This window comes from Corvus hawaiiensis, chromosome 4 (assembly GCF_020740725.1).
Source record: "Corvus hawaiiensis isolate bCorHaw1 chromosome 4, bCorHaw1.pri.cur, whole genome shotgun sequence".
NCBI lineage: Eukaryota > Metazoa > Chordata > Aves > Passeriformes > Corvidae > Corvus > Corvus hawaiiensis.
In genome coordinates this window covers 30,975,929-30,995,822 of record NC_063216.1, presented here as the reverse complement: position 1 = coordinate 30,995,822, position 19,894 = coordinate 30,975,929, and the positions used below count along the sequence as shown (strand labels likewise).

The following is a 19,894-nucleotide window of genomic DNA, read 5'->3' as shown; positions in this document are numbered from 1 at the left end:
CAAGTCTGAAATTAAGCTATTTAAAATTCTTCATAAATAATTTTCTTTCTGTTTACAGATGTTTCACAAAGCACCTCATACTTAACTATTGCTCTTAACCAGAAGTCATTTTATTAAGGGGAATAAAATTAATTTCTTCCAGCCAACATTTCCAAATTCATTAGTGTCTCAAGGTACAGTTAATCTAAACTGTATTTCAAAGCAAGAAGAAATATACTGGACAATATTCTGGTTTTCACCTGTTGAAAGTAGTCTGGCAAAGGTAGCCAGTATTTTAGAGTATAAACTGTGCCTCACTCTTACCTTTCTATTAAGGCATTTCAAAAAGAAAAGTTGTTTGGAACCTCATTTTTCAAAGATACCTGTGGATTATAGCTATTAAAACTCTTGTCAGTACTTAATATGTAGGAAATCCAGTGCCATAATGGATGACAGTAGTACAGTTTTAAGATTTAATTTTCAGTATAAGATGCATATTCTGGAATTTTTCTTCAGTTAGAGCCTGAAACCTGGAAAAAATTTGGAAAGACAGATTGTGTATGATAGTGGTATTTAGCAGTGGAAGGTGAACTAGGAGGAGGGAAATAAAAGGCATAGGTTGTTTTCTGGTTTTCAGTCTTCTGTTGTGTAGTGTATGTTCCAGGTTTGCTTTCCGTGAAATCAGTTAAAGCATGTGTAATGTCATGGTTAGAAAAGAAGGACCTGATGCATTTTAATTGGCTAGTGAGGTATGGAATTGACTTGCCATTCATTTGAAAAATCCAGTTAATGCCACCTGCTTTTTCTTACGTAAAATCCAAAATATTGTATATTACTCCACACTTCGCAGCTCTCAGATCAAAAAGTAGTTCGCTGTGTGCCGTATACCTGTGGCATGTTTGATGGTACAACTTTGATCAATTGTTTCAAAAAGCAGTTGAAACAGGAAGAGACTTCATCAGAAAATAAAGAAGCAGTAGAAGCAGCACAGACGAATTTTAACTTCCCTGAGGATGTCCTCTTTGGATTGGAGGAAGAGGAAGAGGATGCTAAGAGCATCAAAAACACCCACAAGCAGACTGGCTGGGCAGCTAACCTGTTAAAACAGTGGCTGGCCAAAAATGGCAAGGATCCTAGCTTTGAATTGGTTCCAGTAAGTGAACTCAATGATATCTTAAGAGAGTTTTATTACACTATAAGAAATCACGATGGAAATACCTACAGCGTGGCAAGCTACAAGTCAATGCGTGCTGGCTTAAACCGGCATCTCAAAATGCCACCTTATAATCGTCAGATTTGCTTAATGAAGGACAAAGAGTTTGCGAGTGCAAACATGGTGTTTGTGAGCGTGCTGAAGATGCTGCGCATGCAGGGGAAGGATGAGACTCACCACCATCCTCCTATAGCTGCCGAGGACTTGCGTAAGATTAAGCAATCTGGTGTGCTGGGTTTGCACAGTCCACTGGCACTCGTCAACAAGGTGTGGTTTGATTTGCAGTTGCATTTTGCCAAGCGAGGGAGGGAGATTCTAAGAGATCTGGCTCCAGATGCATTTGTTGTTGAGAAGGACAAGAATGGGCGTCGATATGCTATGTTTAGGTATCCTGGCAAAGGAAAAAATGGCGAAGATCCTCATAAAATGGGTAAAATGTATGATATGCCTGGGGACCCAAACTGTCCTGTTTTTTCCTTGGAACTTTATTTGTCCAAGTTGCCTCCAGAGCCCCCTGCCTTTTACCTGCACCCTCTAAAGCTAACGTCAGAGCAAATGCAAGAACAGCCTGTCTGGTACAAAAGAGAACCGATGGGTGTGAACTACCTGGGCACCATGATGCCCAGGATAAGTGTGGCAGCCAGGCTCTCTCAGCGGTACACCAATCATTCTCTCCGAACTACCACCATCCAGCTACTGTGTGAAGCAGGACTGGGGCCTAGAGAAATAATGACAGTGACAGGCCATCGCTCTGAGTCTGCTATTAGACACTACTGGGGATCTGCAGAGGTTCACTACAGGGCCTGGTCAGATATAATGGGAAATAATGCCCCCAGTTATCGATATAGCAAGATCCCAAATGAAGTGATAAAAGAATCAGTATCTGGCGCATCCACCTCTTCTGTGAAACATGTTGTTCTAGAACAAAACAAAATTTTATTCCCTGCAAAATCTGTGGTGCCACCTGGCACTAACTCTGTGGCTTTAGTCCCTGAGGGACACCCAGCTCTGAATTGCAGAAGCCCCATCCTGTTGAACCACAGTTCTTCCAAGGTGTTTCTCCCCAAGAGCATGACTGGTGGGAATCTAACTGCCGGTCCCCTTCAAGGCTGTTGTAACAAACCTGTCTTTATAAAGCGTGTGATAAAGCAAGAACCAATGACTTGATGCTTCTGTAATAGAATCGATTTCAGATGAATTGCTAAAATGGAAAAATTATCAGATTTGGTTTTTTACTTGGTCTACTAAGGAAATTTCTTATGGTCTAGTTCAGCAAGAAGTATCCTGTTTGCACTCAAGATGTGAGCTATGGAGCAGAAACTTAAACAGAGCAGGGCTTGGAGTTTGTATGACTTTTTGTGGCAGCTGGGACTCTTTCAAGTGGCTGAGCAGAGCTATTTAAAAAACATTAAAGGGAGATACTGATTTCCACTTAGCTGAAGATATGCTTTCTTCACTAAGAGTGTGGCTTTTCTATTTTGTGAAGAGTGTTATTTATCATACCATTTTGTGCCTGCTGGCACTAATGTAGCATCTTAAAAATCAAATACTTGATTACTGAAGAGCACCAAGAAAGTAGAAGTTGAATGAAAATAGACACAGATGCACTACAAATATATACATACGTGTGAAAACACCTGGATTTGCTTAACCACTGTCACTCTCTGTTCAAATTATCAGACCTACCAGAGGACTGTGCCTTTATTTTATTTTTTTTAAAACATTCTTCTAAATTGATTTTCTCTGTGAGCTGCAGATTTGCAATGCAGGTCTTTTCTTACTTAATATTTTTGGCTTAGGATTCCAGTCATTCTGTTCTCCAAAGGCATTATTAATATGTGTGGTATTAAAATTGGGATCTCTCTGGTTGTGCATGAAATGGGGAAAACATTCTCAAAAGAGCTGAAAACAATTTCTTGCTTAAATGCCAGGTAATTAGAGTTTGAGTGTTGTCTCTGTGCCTAACTTGTGAGAGGCTTTTTTGTATTTCCTCTCACCAATCCCTTCACTGCATTTCACATCATCTTTGCGCTCTAGTCTTTGTCCGTGTAATATAAGTACATCCTCTTCTGCCCCACTGAATGCTGTCCAAATAATATTTTTGATTTTATCTTCTTCAGATTAGTAAACTGATCCTGTCATTATCTTTTCCATAGATTTTTACATGTTAGGAATTCTCAGGATAGTGGATGTGAATAATAATTTTCATCATAGATTCTGACAAGAGATCGTCCTGTAAATAAAAATAGAATACTGGTTATAGAATCACAAATTATGGTAGGCCCACTTTGGAAGAAGAAACAGTGTAGCATTTACAACTGTTTTCCATTATATTAACTGAGTGAAACAGACATTGCTTTGTCTTTTTCAAACGTGTGCACACATGCACTACATATTCATGGCTTATCACACAAAGGACTTCACTTGAAGTGTTGGTTTTGCTCAACAATGGACAAAATAGAGAAAAATCCCAGCAGAAATGACAAATTGACCATGATAAACTCTTAATTCTGTGGAGAACTTCCTTGCAGGGATAGGCTTTCAAATACTGAATGAGATTTATCACTCTGTTATAGTGTATACTCTATGTAGACACTGCTATAGTCTGTACAGAGGACTTGATGCCTGAAATGTTGGAGTTTTCATCTTTGCTTATAAGATTTACCTTTGCGGCTTTGTGTAGGTTATTCATACTTACTGCATCAATTTTCCAAAGTGTAAGACCAACACAGTGCTCCATTTTTTAATGGAACACGTTTGAAAGGTTTTAAAAGTTCTGTAGTGATCTTAAATTTACCTATGATTGAGATAGTTGATCTGATGTAATTGTTAATATAAAAATTACTTCTGCACAGTCCTACTTCCTTAGTAGGAGCATTAATTTATGATATCAATGACTAGAGGAAAGAAAGCATGGATCATTTTGTCAAGCCTAAAGTAAATCAATTAGAGATGGTAGAGAAAGTGATCCTTTCTAACAGCTAGAAGAAAAAGTAGAAAAACAAAGGGCAAACAGTTCTCAAATTATAGAAGAACTGTGCACTAACTTATTCTAGGATATTTTAGGGTAACACAGATTTCCAAATTTTTGGGATTCATAGAATTCGTAAGTCAGCAAAACTAAATTTAATCCAAACTTTCACCAGGATGGGTATGTATTACTATTGCCCCCCAAAAAATGTTTCCATCTTTGTCTTAGGTAGTTGCTTCTTCCAGCATACTGGCATTGAACATTTATCCTCCAGAAACAAGAAAAGTAGGTTGCCAGGAGATGATTCTGTGTTCCCTCTTGCTGCATACCGTGATCATACTGACCACACGCCCTGCTCTGGTTCTAACTGCATCTGGGTGACTTAGTGCAACAGCAAATTGCTGGTGGCTTCCTTCTTCAACATAAATCTAGTTGGTGATTAAAACAGGAAGAGGGACTCTCTTGGCCAGTTTTGGCATGTCTCTAATTCTTTTTGATTATCATTTGGCTTCTAACTTGACTTCCGTTCTGTTGGCTTATAATTGGGTATTTCTGGATTCTCATTTGTTAAATTCTAATTCTGTTGGCACCAACTGTACGGCATCCTCTTACTACCTTCACTTTGAACCTGATTCTTCAGAACTACTGCCTGCAGTATAACTACTATACTGTAGTATAGTAGGTTTTGTATGGGAGAAGTTTTTTTAAATTAGAAAGTATTCCTCGTTTGGGCTGGAAGTATTGTTGCTTCACAAGACCCGGGATCATTGTTTACTAAGCTTTCTGGTAAAATTTGGATTAATTCTAGTTAGTAGAACATCTTTCTAACCTTCCAGAACTGAAAAATCTTTCTCCTGTTTCCCCTCCCACCTAAAGTGTTAAATGAATCTTTCCTACATGTATTTTATGTCTAGAAAAAACTGAAGTAAACCAAATGCATATTTTGCAGCTTTTGTATACTCAGTTTTGGCTGTGAGTACAGTAATGTGGGGAGCAAGGGGTGAAGTTTCTAGTCAGTGCTGTTCATGGCAGTACAAGTTATGCTGTGTGAACATAATGAATTCTATCAAAATGGACATGAATTGTACTCCTCAGTTGCAGTATCAGCAGAGAACCTCAAACAGCAGAATAACAGAGTTTCTTGGGTTTTTTCCCATTATTTTTCTGCTATAAGCGAACCTGGATGGTGAACCAACAGGTTAAGAATAGTTTGTTTAAACTTAGATTTAGACTTTGGCTGCAAATTTAATGCAAAATTGTCAATCATCATTTAAAATTCACTTTAAGAATCTGAATTTAACATATATTCTTTGATAGAAGTTTATCATCTGTGACTCTTGAATTTTCTAATTAGATCTTGTCCTAAAATAAGACTGTTTCATTTCAGTTGCAAAAAAATCCGTAAAAAGCAAAACCAACCAACCAGCCAATAATCCCTCACCAGAAAAAACCCAAACCAAAACAAAAAACCCAACACAAACAAAAAACAGCACTTAGTCTATGTCAACTAAATTAATACTGGCTGCTATGTTATTGATTAAATTCCATTTCTTTTGATGGAGGTGACCCTGAAAACAGTAGAGAATGACTGGTTCCTTACATAATACTTCCATAAATTTAGTTTTACATCTCATTTTCATAATTCAGCTTTTGTACTAGTGTTATGAATCTAGAACTTGTTTTCTCGGTGTTTTCCTGTTAAGTTTGGAAATCTCAGCTGTTACTTAAGGGCAACTCTTAACTACTTTTTGTTTTTATGAACTTAGCATGGTATCTTAAAGTATGTTAAATTTTCTTTGCTATATGCACCTTCTCTGTACCATGTGAAGAGCTCCACTGTACATAGTGTCAAATACCTGAAGGCATTGGAAGGATGCTTTGAAATTGAATTTGTTCTTGGGTTTGTTGTGGTTTTAGTCTAATACCTCTGGTTATCCTGAACTGTACAGCTTCTCAGTAGTTGCTGTTTAGGTCAGCATAGTCAAAGTTTTCAGTATGCAGTTTGGACATGCGATTTTGCTGTATGACTGTTTCTTGTTTTTTCAGCCTCTCTCTTGCTTCTTGCTCCAAAAGGAGTGGCTGCAGGGATGTGGGAGGGGGCATCTTACTACTTCTGTTAGTCTTTCATCTTCAGCTTTTTTCTGCATACACAGAAATTTAAGGGTTGTTATTTGGTCCCAGTCATTTTACCAATGGCCGTTCCAGTGCCTCGGGTCCTTGAGTTGCATTTGAAGACATGACAAGCACTTTTAATGTATTGGGGTAAATATTATTGTTACAGAGGCAAAGGCATTTTTAATTATATAGCAAATCTTTACAATGGTTTTAAAGTATTTTAGTATGTATCCCAGTTATAGATACAGGAGTTATATATAATATATATAATATATAAATATAGCTATGGTATACTGAGAGAATCTATGAAAGCAGTTTTATTATATTGTAACATAAAGTAACAGGGAACAAATCTGAACAGGGTTTGATGTGTTCAAAATGTCTGGCATAAGTCAATGGTCAAGAATGTTTGCATTATATTTATCAAAACACCAGGTCAGGTGAATAGTCTTTTGTTTCTTGTTCCCTGCTTCATGTGCATCTTATCCTCTTAAGGAGTAAATATCTTTTTCTGTCTAAATTTCATCTGTGCATTTCACTTTACAGCTACTATTAGTTTATTAAATAAAAGTCCACCAGCGTCCTATCCATTTCCCATTGCTTCTGACATACCTTGATTTGTTTGGTTGAACTACAGTTTAATTTATTTTGCTGACTATTGGAAATTCATCTGGTACAACATTAATAAAGTACATTTATAACTCCTATCTCTTTACTCTGCAATGTGTAACAAACTTTGTGAGTGTCTCTTGGGAAATAATGTGAGCAAAATGGATATGTCAGCTTACAATTTATAAGCAGCTATTAATTCTATGTTGTTGAAGCATTATTGATGAATATGTTTCCTTGAATTTCATGGTTTTGTCACTGAAAATAAACATATATAGTTATATATGTAAAATGGGCTGCTTGGCTTTTGTCTATGACCTTGAGGTTATGTTCACGCTGTTTAAAATGCCACTAGCTCTCGTCTGTTAGATAGAACCTTTGCCCAACACTAATTAGAAATCTGAATTACAAAGTTGTTAGCAGGGCATCAGGTAGCTGAATTGGATGGCTGTTCTAAGAAACACAGTTAAAGTGAATCCCTTATTGTGTGGCTTTTAAAGTGATTTGTCTTTCCCTGTGACTTACCTGCGTTACTTAAACCACCCCCAGCTACTGAGAGCAGCTTTAAATGGGTAAATATACTTGTGTATTGTAGGCCCAAATTTGTCATTTGGGGCCAAGAATTTTGGAGGAGATATTAAAACAATCTAATTGATTATGCCATTACTCCAGGCATGGAGCTTTAAAAAGCTGTGGTAAACTAATCTGAAAAGTATTATAAATATATTTACTTTTCAATAAGATGGTCTTCCACCATCCAAGACAGCCATCCCACGTGATACTGTTGGGAAACTGTCAGTGAGTTTTGGGGAAATAAGGTACATGTTTCGCCTTCAAAGAGTAAGAACCAGTAAAGAGATGTGTGTGTGTGTGCACGTATGTTTGTGTTTATTATATACCCTTTTAACTGGCTGATAAAGGAAAAAGAGAATCACAGATGCAGAAAAATACTTCTAGCATTGTGTGAAGTGTTTCTTTGTAACTTCTAATTGGGACTAGGATTACTAGCATCTAAAACCAGCTATGCTGGCAACCAATCTCTTATTTGTGTTCTTGTTAATAGGGGTAGCCAGACCATCATCTGCTCTTTGCACCAAAGAAGTGAGAGGGTATATAACACTTAGGGGTTACTATAACTGGTTATTCACTTTTTCCGTGCTTACATTGTTCTTGTTCTGTAGGAAGTGTTGCACAGTACCAGTTAAGGGTAAGGAGAATGTAGCAATCTTGTGAATGCAACACATAAAATGTCTGTTAAAAGAGTTTTTTAGTATTATGCAAATATGCAACCACACACTATCAAAACATGTATTGCAGCACTGTGAAATTTTGTGTAAACTTTGATCATGGTAAACTGCTTCCTTTATTGTGTTATCGTTTTCCTTTTTACCTTGATAAGAGACGACAAATATATTTGGTACGTGGTTGAGTAGATTTTCATGACATCTTTGCAAGGCTGGAATAATTATTTCAGTTTTGTGGGAGTTACTGCATTGGAAAAAACAACGGTTGAGGAGTGATAAATCTGACCCTGAAGTAGTCTGTGACTGTAATATGCTCAGAAATGTATAAAAAAAATAATTTTCACAATTGCTTAAACTGTGCTTGCAATCTGTAGTTTTGTATATGGATGACTAAAAATGAAATATTGACTTTATAATTACGCATACAAACACAGTTTTACCACCCTCTCTATGCACATCCCATTCCCGAGACATATTTTTAACATCACTCCCCATAATTTAAGATTGATTTTGCTATTATATAACGCCTTGGTGCATCATGTGTTATTGTGGTGGTATGATGCTTCATGAATTGTCTGGTTTACAACTTCCAGATTTTTTTCTAGTTTGGTCTTTTTTTCTAGTAGAAACTTAATAAAATTGTCTCCACTGTGTCAGTGTGCCACACATAGTCTTCAGAAATTTTATTTACTACCCTGAAATACGTTTTTTATTTTGCAATTTATTTTTTCATTGTTGCATTTTTTCCCCTTAATTTTTCACTTTTACATACTGAAATGTTCCTTTATGAAAAGCAGGTGGCATTACAATCAATAACCTTGTTATCTCTTTGTGATGAACTGAACTGTGGCGTTATATAATACCAAAACTTTTAAAATCGTATCTATCATATGTGAATAGAGAAGTGAATATTCAGAACTTTCTTCAAAAATACCAACTTGCAGCTTTTGGTTTTTCATGTGGTACAATACATGTGCATGTTGTTGAGCTGTTCAGTTTGAGCTTTAGAGGTTTCTTTCCCAGTTTTTTACAGTAGTTTGCCATTGGTGTATATGTGCTGTGGTGTTTTAACTTTTTCTCTGTTAAATTTCACAGTTGCAGTTACGGTGGGAGATAACTTCTTTTCTCAATATCATGTCTACCATATGTGCTTTCGCCCTTAAATTGTCTCCTTCCTTACATTTGTTTTCCTTGTGGTATTGGAGTAGAAAAAATTGTGGAGATAAGTGTCTGTAAAAAAGCTTTTTCTTTCTTTTCAAAATTGCAAATGACAAATCAACCTAATTTGTAGCAGTAATGATCTGAAAAAGTTGCTGGCTAGCAAAGCTAAGGTGATATTCTTTCTCCCACTCCAGTATTTTACAACAGTGCGAAGCAGTCTCTGCGAGTGGAAAAACAGTGTAGTGGTAGTAGCCTGTCTGAGTGTCCACACTTTCGTAGAGGCAGATGAGGAAACTGCTTCAGAATCACTTGAACACCAGAACCAGCCCTTCATTTTATTGCGAGGCTGATGCCCTTCTGATTCCCCCTCATTAATATACTGTTTGCTAGTGTGTAGATTAATTATTTGATACTACAAGTCAATGGCATAGGGGATATTATGACAGTCTTCCAAAAGAAGGAAAAAAGTTCTTAATTATAAAACATTTACATTGGTTTTATTGCAAATCTTAATTGTGACTTCAGGTTCAGGTGACCCTGTATTTATCCATTTTTGACACGTTCCATGATTTTTATTACCTCTAAGAACCCCTTTTCTATTATACTTACTGTTTAAATTTCTGTAATATCCATATGACACCGGTTTTAGAAAGTCAATGTGCAATTATTTTCTTTATCAAGGAAAACTGTATTATTGCTGCTTTTTCCTAGCAATTATCCCCATAAGTATATCTTATATGTCAGTCCATCTATTTCTCAGTACTTTCTTCAATGCTTAAAAAGACTTTAGTGGCTGGGATTGGAAGAAAGCAGATATTATGTATGCAGTGGAAAATGCATGAAATTGTGAGCATAGGTAATTTTTACTGATTCTTTGTAGAAAACCCTGAAGTGTAGTAACTGAAATATGAATAGCAATTTTATATAATTAGTTAATACAAAGTCTTGTTTCTAGTAGTTTTCCTGGTCAAGAAATCTGAAAATGTTAGTTTTAAGCAAAAGTTTTGCAGTTAGTAGACACTTAGAAATACCAATTTCTAATGTGAAGCGGTAAAAAATGCACAAACTTGAATAGTTGCATTCATTTTATGCATACTTTCAATTGTTTTAACTTCCATATGCACTATAAAGCAGTTTCCATGTAACTGATGAAGAGGAATTTAGAAGAGGTTATGACGTTTATTTCAGGACTTGGCAGGTTACACTCAGATACTTGAAAGAGATAAGTGTTTATGCTTTCAGTTTTGCCCTCTCTTCTAGGGTCTTTCAGTTGCTGCTTTCACAAGTTCTGTGCTTGCCATTAAAATACTTTTCCTTCACACTTGCCAAGTGAGCTGCTTGCCTGGGGCATCTTACACACAAACAGATCATTTCATGTTGGTAATTGCAGTAGGTGTGGACATGACTTTGCAGACTAAAGCAGCTGGGGCAGAGGGGCTGCAATTTGACAAGATTTTCTTAAAAGAGCACACTTTTCAAAACAGATTGTAAGTGTGAAGGGCCTTCTCCTTGGTGGGCTGTTTCAGGAAAAATGCACAACACTGAGAATAGCGAAGTAACTTTGCAGTACACTTAACTCATCCTTCCATACTTGTGGTGGTGCATGCTCAGATGCTGCATGGCTTGTTATTTTCTTTTCCCTTGCTATGTTTTTTCCTCCTCCTGCTTCTTTTTTTCATCTTTGTTTCTGCTCTTAGTTATACCTTGTGTCCTCACCCCCCACTTAGCCTTGTGTTTTGCCTTTTTCCTGCAAGTTGTGCGCCTTGTGTTGGGCTGGTCTGTGTTAGACTTCAGTATGAAGTATTCAGTTACAGGACATACTGCTTTTATGCAAAACATCTTAATTGCAAATTGAAGTTCACCTACCAGCTGAAGACTAAAGATGTGGTTATATTAAAACTGGGAAGTCAAGAAAAGATGAAGTCTTGTATTTTTCTCACTTTTTTGGTAAAGATTTTTTCACATATATATTTAAAACTGGCATTTTAAAGTGGGATTTGTTAGGCTGAATTTTTAATTCAATTTTTAATTCACTTTTCTCATTCCATTGTTTTATGTTAAGATTTTTACACTGCCATGTAAAAAGAGAGAGATATTTAAACTAAGGCAACTCAGACACAATTGTGGTTAACTGGATGGTTCAGCCCATGATGTTGCTACTTCCAGGCTATACAAACTTTACTCACCTGCTATGGATAAAACAGATCCAAAATGGCAATATGAATGACAGTATTTTGGAGGATTTCTACTTACTTGGAATTTAAAGGCACATACATTAAGATACATGAGCTGTAAAGGGATGGAAAAGGGGGTTTGGTAGCTTACATTTCTTTTAAATCTCAATGTAAACCTTTTTCTGCTAGATTACTTGAAATTGCCCAGATGCTGTTGTAAACAATCAGTTTTAAGTGCAGCTTCTGTTTGGTATGGAGACAGGTGCTCTGGTTATGACAAATGATGACAGGTTGGCTTAGGGGGTTGTGATTTTGTGTGCTTTTGTTGGGTTTGGTTTTGTGTTTGTTATTTGTAAGTGTGACATTTTAAATATATACAGATCACTTTATATTGCTGTGATTGTTTTGTTTCTGTTTCAGCTTATTTGTATTCTAAGGTGTGTGAATCCTTTGTTACTAAGACTTGCTAGGCAATATGTGAACTAAAACATCTAACTAAACATATGTTTAGGGGTCTTGTTAATAGTTTTAAATATTTTACTGATGTGGCTGTACTGATAGAAAGGTGTTAAGATGGCATCATCTTGTTCTTCTGCAGAGATCAGCTGAAGCAGTTTCATGTTGTTGGCTTCCTGTGTTTGGAGATAGCTAAAAAGTGATAGCAGACCAGAATGCTTTGACTACACTTTTCTGCTTTACCAGTGTCTACCCAAATGCTTGCTGAAATCTAATCCGGAGCTGAAAGACCTTGTTCTCTTGTTTCTGTTTTTGACACAAATGGAAGTGTTGTTCGTACATGACCGAAAGTCCAATGCCAGGCTCCCCCTTTACTTCATCAGGGCTACAAGTGTTCTGAAACTGGGTTCTAATTTTGCTCAGAGCAGCACATCTGAATCTCCATTTCTAATGTGTAACATGGCAGTCTTCTCCAAAGAATCCGATTCCCTCCTTTTTAAGGAAGAAAAGAGCAGTTGTTTCTCTGTAGTCTTTCCTCAAACGTAGTGCTGTTGTAAACTAGAGTTTTCACAAGTCCTTGTACTACAAAAATTTCCCTGAGAGAATTTCTGGGTAAAATAGTCATGATACTAAAAAGGGGTGGTTTTGTTTTCTTGTTTGGTTCAGCACAGGGTTTTCTGAAAACACTTTATTACTTGCATTTCAGAGAGATGATGCCGTGTGGTTAAATTTGTAGGTCTTAACCATTCTTGTGGTATCAGTACTGCAAAAACATCTGGGATAAGGTGATAAAGTTTGCTCTCTTAGATCATGGAGATGCTTAATTTTACCATGGGAAAGTAGTGTGGACCAATCTTCTAACACCTGATTGCCAGTTCTTTCTGAATTTCCTTTTCATTCCTGAATTCGAGATATCTACAAGTATCTGAAAACTGTGTGTGCCAACACTACAAAATACAGAAATGGATACTTCTCCTCCTTTTGAGTGTAGGTGGATGCTGCAAATAGTCAAAATCCTGACTGTTATGACAGGCATAATGAGCAGTCTTGTTTTGTGTGGGGATACCCTGCCTATACCATGCTCCCCTAGGTAGGAAACACAATGTTCAGCTTTTTTGTTTTTTCAAATTTCCTTAAGATTTTCCTGTACCCCTGAATTTCATTTGAGGGAAATGCACAGTTGGTGAAGTAGGGGAATCTATCTAGTTTGGGAGGCTAGGGATACAGGACTTCATGGTGTGCTGCGTATTGAGTACAGCATCTGCTTGGAGTAGCTGGAATGTGTGTCCCAGAACCAGGACTGGGGGTGTACCACAGAGCTCTGCTTTAAAGGCTTCCCTGCAGATCTGTAGCTCCTAGGATGGGCTGCAGGAAGAGCCTAACTACTTCTGGATAGCTCCTGTTGAGGAGGTTGCTATCCAGGCTAATTTAGTAAAAAGCCTTGAATAGTGTGGTCGGCTAAGAGGTCTTTCTTCCTGAGGATTGCATGTATGAGACCTTGTTGGCTGAGCTGATTTAATAGTTGCCTGTTTAACTAACTCAAGATTTGGCCTTCCAGACACACCAAAATAAAGAAATGCGTGCCATGACACTTGCTGACATGGAAATTCAGAGAACTTTCTCAAGTGGCACAGTCAAGTAGGGCTTCAAAACAGTTAGCTGTCATACAGAGTATTTTTCTAAGGATTTTGATTCCCTTGCAGAGGAAGAATTGAAAGGAAATTACTTCTGACTAATCTCTTTTTTAGTGATAAGAAATCAGTAGCTTGGTGTTAGTTTTTTTTTTTCTTTCTCCAGTTCCTTATAGATCTCCCTCTCCATTTTTCAGTCTGCTTTCTCCTGGCAGAGAGAGCCGTGGTTCAAAATACACATTGTTGGCTGGGAAGATCATCAAGTTGGAATGAAATGCCTCTTGACTTTATGCTAATCAGTTTATCATTGATTATTTTAATGTGCCTTTTTCTTAAGCTTCTAAGTGGTTAAATCAGCTCATCATACTAAGAAACCTGTAGCTAGAAAGTATTTTAAATAGCAATCACTCAACAGAAGAATTCCATGGTTAGTAATTCTGAAATACGTTTCTCTGTGTATAGGAAAGATGAGTCCCTGTAGAGCTCTGTTCTATCACCTGTGAACATAAGTAGTTAGATATTTCTTACTCAAATCTTGTATTGTATTTTATTAGCAGCATTTCATCAGTGGCAGCATCAGAACTTAAGGCAAAAAGAAGCCAGGTTGTAATAATGCATAGTAAAGAGAACTGTCATGCCAGGCACTCCAGATTCAGTGAGTGATAATTCAGGCAGCTTCTGCTTGCATTTACTAATCGTACAATACCTCTTTTTGCTTCTCCTCAGAGCCTTGCCTGTGTAAGAATTGCCTTTCAGACTTCCTTAAAGGCTTCGTTTTGCCCAAATGAAAGGTCACAGAACAGATAATCTCAGTGCTTAGGCTTTGTGCATCTGTCACCATCTGACTGCACAGAAAAATCTCTAATATTCTTAGGGACCATGTCAGCATTAGTACAGACTATGTGGGTCTGATAACTTACACTTTTTTCCATGTTAATTGCTCAGAGATTTTTGATAATTACAGTGTTTTTGTAACTCTTTGTGTTAAGGAAACTTGTTGACTCTAATTCATAAATCAGTAGCAGTTCAGTCCAACAATAAGTGATAATCTCTTCCACAAAACAACAACAAGAAGAAGATACCACAACTAAATTTTGTAGCAAGTTTAAGGAAGTAGAAACTGATATAATCACGATTTTTTTCTAGAAAGTATATTTAAAACCACAGAAATATGTAAGACCTCTCCCATATTATTTTCATCACCTAAGGGAAAATGTTGATAATCCCCCAGTCTGACCAGCCAAGGGACAGCAGTTGATCTAGAAGATAAATGTTGTTTGGTGGTCTCCTAGGGCTTTTTGTTAAAACATTTAACCTCTGCAATAGCTTAGAAGATCCCTTTATGCTCTCTAAAGGGATGGTTAAAAATAGATTTGTATGTAGAATAATAGAATGCTAAAATTTGTCATAATGGGTGAGAATACAGTAATGAAATTACTGGATACAATTGGAGTTTTCTGATGGCTTTTGATATGTTTTGTAAGCATAGAAGTTCCAGCTTGTATGCTTACAAAAGCTTTCCCTTTTTCTTAATGTGAAGTCAGTGTCTTTTTAAGTACACAGGCCAAGCTGTCTCAAAATAAGTAAATATATTGTCCTCATGACTGCTCTGTCAGAAAGTTACACCACTACAGAGGAGAGCGCAGATTACAACTGGATTAAAACGTTAGGAGTCATAGTTGAAATATACTTTATAACAGCAAATTGTTATGCATTGAGCTGTAAAACAGCAATATGCTACTATTCATCAGGGTTTTTACTCCTTCCAAAGCTGAAAATAGTTTAATACTTGTTACTGCAATACAGTCGTTTGGTTATCGCCCATTTTTCAAGTCCTGGGATATTCGTCTGAAATTACCTTCTCTTGCTCTCATTTCATCAGTTCCTTTCTAATAAGTATCTGAGACCTCTCCTGAATGTTTAATATGTGTCCCTTTTCCACCTGTGCTCCCTGGATTTGCTTTTGCAAAACAAAGGAGTTTTGTCTTTCAGAGCGGGAAGTTCACAGGAAGTGAATCAGGAGGTGTCATTGACCTTACACTGGATGAAGAGGATGACAGCGCTTCTCAAGGTACGTGAAAAATACTTTGCTAGCTGCAGGGATAATTGAGCTGCAAGTGTTATGTCATCCCGTGAATGACAGAAAGGAATAAACTTCTCTTTCTGCTTAGTGTATTTTTTTCCTTGGTGTTTCAGTTAAATAGGACTCTTGTTTAAAAATTCTCTTAGATGTTAAATAAAAGGACTTTTGCTTACAGTCTTTTAAGATTTTTACTGTTCCTTTAATTTAAGTATTATCGGTATCTATGTTAAAATACCTCAGACTTGGGGAGTAGTTTGAGATGTTTGAGTTCTTGATATTTTAGAAAGCTCTTCTAGATGTATTTATTTTTTCTGTTTACTGATTATAATTAAAGCCCTTTTAATTCTACAGCTGATACTTAGGCATTAGAGTATTACAGCTTCTAATCTTTTGTTTAACTAACACTTTGTGTGCAAGAGTTTACAGACCAAATGCAAACTGTTGTTTGCTTTAGGACTGTATGCCAAGAGCAGAGTAAATATAGTCGTGCTCTTATATACTTTGGCAGTTTGGATGCACTTCATCTTGTAAAAAAACACATTTCTTTTTATATAAGTCTTGTGTAAATGTAGGCCAATCTAATTATAGTTAGCATTGGATTAATGAAGAATGAAGTACTTCAGAGAAGTAATGAGGCTCTACTTAAGACCATGTATTGTGCTGCCATTTTCGTTGGAAAGAAACATATTTCTACTACTGGAGATAAACTTTTCTGTCTGTCTGGTCTCTAAATGCATGTCCCTGTGCTGCATTCTAAAATCCACCCACCAAGAAGTTTGATTCCTCTGGACAACCGTGATAGTTATTTCTCTAGCTAGTGCATTCAAGTTCTACACAAACATTCTTAATAGCTTGACTTGCTTTGTATTTGTATTACACAAATGTAGAAAATCATATTGGCATGTGGTAGCATTTCTTCCAGTGAGGAAGAAATTGTAGAGTTATAGAATGGTTTGGGTTGGAAAGGATCTTTAAGATGATCTCCTTCCAACCCCCCCCTGCCGTGGGCAGGGACACCTCCCACTAGACCATGTTGCTCAAAGCCCCATCCAGCCTGGCCTTGAATAGTTCCATGTGATGTTATCACCAAAAGGGGAGTGTGAGGTATACAAGTATTAGGAAAGCATGATGCAATTCAGATAGCTGTCTGGTTCTCTTATCAGTAGAGGATACGTGGTGCACAGTGAATTGAGTATGAGCCAACAGTGTGTTCTCATTTCAATTTAAGTATTCCCCCAGGCTGGCACTGGTGGAACCGCAGCTGAAATACGGTGTCTAGTTTTGGCTCCATCTTCTTCAAACTCAGAAGAATTGTGGTAGCACTGGAGAGGGCCTCACTCATGGTGTCAGGATGGTGAGGGCCTGGAGTGCACAACCTGTGAGAAGAGATAACAGACCAGGGCATGTTTGGCTAAGAGCAAAGCAAGAGATGAGGTACTAAGCAGCCTTACAGCTACTTGGAGGGTACTTACAAAAATGACAGAGCACAGCTCTTCTCTGCAGTGCCAGATGATACATTAAGGGGCAGTGGCCATGAACTACAAGTTCAGGAAGTTCAAGTTCAGCTTCAGGAGGAAAGAAGTCACCATAGTGCTGCACAGAGGGATGGTAGAAACTCCCCTCTTGAATGTTTCTGAGATTCAGCAGGGCAAAACCACAAATCATTTGAATAAGTTGTTATTGACAGTCCAACTTCAACAAGAAATCGGACTACACAGCCAGTAGAGGTCCTTTTCAGCCAGGATTTTGAATTGATGAGCTGAGTGGCAGAATAGCTGACACAATCAAGTCTTTATCACTGTCATCTCTTCTGAGGGTTAGTTCTCAAAAAGATAAAAGAGGTGGTTGCTTTGGGACTGTGTAAGGCTGTCAGGTAAGGTTAAGCTCCCCAGTCCTGTTTAATACTCTGTAAAAGACACCCAGCAGATAGATCAAAATGGATTTGTGGTATGTTTTAAAGTAGCATGTCACAGTATTGTGATGTACTTCAGCTAATCATTTTCTATTTAAAGGTTTCTCAAAGTAACATTTTCCACAGTTTTTTTCCTTCCTAATTGCATTAAGTAGATGTTCACCTCACAATTGCCATAGAAGATAAACACCACAGTTGCACATACAACTGTAAGACTGCTTCTCTAGGTAGAAGTGCTACAGAGTTGTAGCCTCATTACAGCTTAATTCTTCCCCAATTTCTTTGTTGGGGCTTGAGCCAGTGTCTTAAAAATTTCTCTAGTGGGATATTGTGAGATTCTTTCCCCTTAGTTGTCAGGTGTTAGAAAATTGTCTTTCCGTTAGGAGGAAGGTTAGTGGGGTACTTTCATACTAGGTTAGCTCCTGTGTGTCTCTTCACTGCAAAGCAGAAGCTGATAGCCTGAAGCCAATGCAGATGAGTTCATCTTTAGAATTTGTGTGAGAAGTCAGTGGTTTTTTTACATAAGCTGTAGAAACATAGGAACCAAAACCCTTATAAAAGCTTGAATTTCACCATGCAGTGAGAACACAGCATTAGGATTTTTGAGCAAGTTTCTCAGGAATACGTTCTGATAAGAACTTCAAGGTTAAACAGAGGAAGAGTACACTTGTAACAGCTTTTGCATAATCATAAGCATCTATATACCTGTGGCCAAATATTTTTTCCACTGCACTCTGTTTACAGCAAATGTGGAGCAAGTTTTATTTTATTCTAGATTTACACAACCTCAGGATAGAAAATACCTTCAGCATTACGGTGTTTCCTGCAAGAATATTAGTTCAACACTAATTCAAATAGAAGAGCAACACTTACATAGTGTTCTTGGGAACACTTAGATCCTGATTATTTTCTTTAAAGCATTGTCACCCACATAAAAAGTAAACCTAATTCTGCTTATTTAAATCCTAATATCTACTAATATATAACAACATCTTCTGATGTGTGCAAGAATTAATGAAAATTGTGTAATTTTTGAGAAACCATGTTAAGAGTAATCTAGATACTTTCTGTCTGCAAATATCTTGCAATACTTGCACTTTGGACCTTGCTGTCTTTTTTATAAAATACTTGTGTCGCACACTGCATTAAGTTATTTTGTATGAATATTAAAACAATTAATAGATTCAGTCTAAAGTGGGTCTGTAGTCTAAGATACATACATAAATGTACTCTTAACAACAGCTGTGTTCTGCTTTTTAATTATTTTGTAGGAAAAATTATGAAATACATAATCAGTTTTCTATTTTATAAGGTGTTTTATCTGGTTAACAAATCTGTAGTTCACTGGATAATTTTTTTCTTATTCTTGAACATGCCTGTGGCATGTTTGCTGTTCTATAATCCAGCTATACCAGTTATGAACTAGTACACTATTCAGAACTCCTTTGTGCTATAACTGCAGTGTTATAGGCTGTTTCTGGCGTGGAAATTAGCCCCTCTTCTTTTCCATTTTTGTTTTAGATTAGGAGTTCTGCTTACACCTCCAGTAGTAAAAATTTCCATTTTATGCTCATGTCCATAAATCATATTTTTCTGTCTCCTCTAGGTCCACATTTGTTGTGAATATGATGCTGTGTTCATTTAATATTGCAACTGTTGCATGATTACTTCTAACCTTAGCCCTGTGCTTACTATGTACCCAGTCTTCCTTGCTGGTTTTTTTACTTAAATAGCCTTTGCCATTTGTGTCCATTTATTTAATGAAGTCTAGTTGGTTATCTGTCATCATTTCCAGTGGCTGGTGCAATGCTGACCTAGTTTCCAGTCACTGGAATGTCAGCAGGGCTCTTCTTGATTTGTCAAGGGTAAATGAAATTGCTCTGTGTGAAATTCAAAACAAAAGCAAAACTGGAAAAGCCCTCACATTTGTCGAGATTGTCCTCTTTCCTTGAAGCACATTTACAGCAGTATTCTTTAAAGGTTTTTGCTTGTTGGATTGTAAGTGCATCTTCCAAGTCATGACTAAGAGTGTACTCACATCACTGGAATTATTCAGCGGTAGTTGAGCTGTGCATCAGTCTGTAAATATTTGAAGTAAACAGATGTATGCATCTCTGTAGGAATCCCTTCAGAGTCAAGTAGTTTACTGAACACTGGGAAAGTTCTCATACTTGGGGAAAACAAAAGAAGCTTGAACCAATCACAGGGCCTGTTAGTTGATAGAAGCACAGGAAGCATCTCACCTTTTGTTTTCAAAATGAGCATCCCTTCACGGCTCCTTTTAGAGACTTCAAATGAAGAAAAGAACATTATATTTTCATCAAATGGCTTCAGTGAAGTAGCTTG

At 37.1% G+C, this 19,894-nt stretch overlaps 1 protein-coding gene across 8 annotated transcripts in view; it reads left to right on the top strand.

Moving 5' to 3' along the window:
• Positions 1–19,894, top strand: part of LOC125325032 (activating transcription factor 7 interacting protein) — an 88,569-nt gene that overhangs the window by 56,922 nt on the left and 11,753 nt on the right. For 5 of the 8 annotated variants that reach the window (XM_048301700.1, XM_048301704.1, XM_048301702.1 and 2 more), the window contains one exon: positions 914–15,523. In XM_048301700.1, coding sequence (XP_048157657.1) covers positions 914–2,359 — 1,446 coding nt within the window. In that variant the 3' untranslated portion in view covers positions 2,360–15,523. Of the gene's footprint in view, positions 1–913; positions 15,524–15,545; positions 15,625–19,894 lie in introns of those variants that run through there. The other 3 variants (XM_048301707.1, XM_048301706.1, XM_048301705.1) reach the window with 2 other exon arrangements.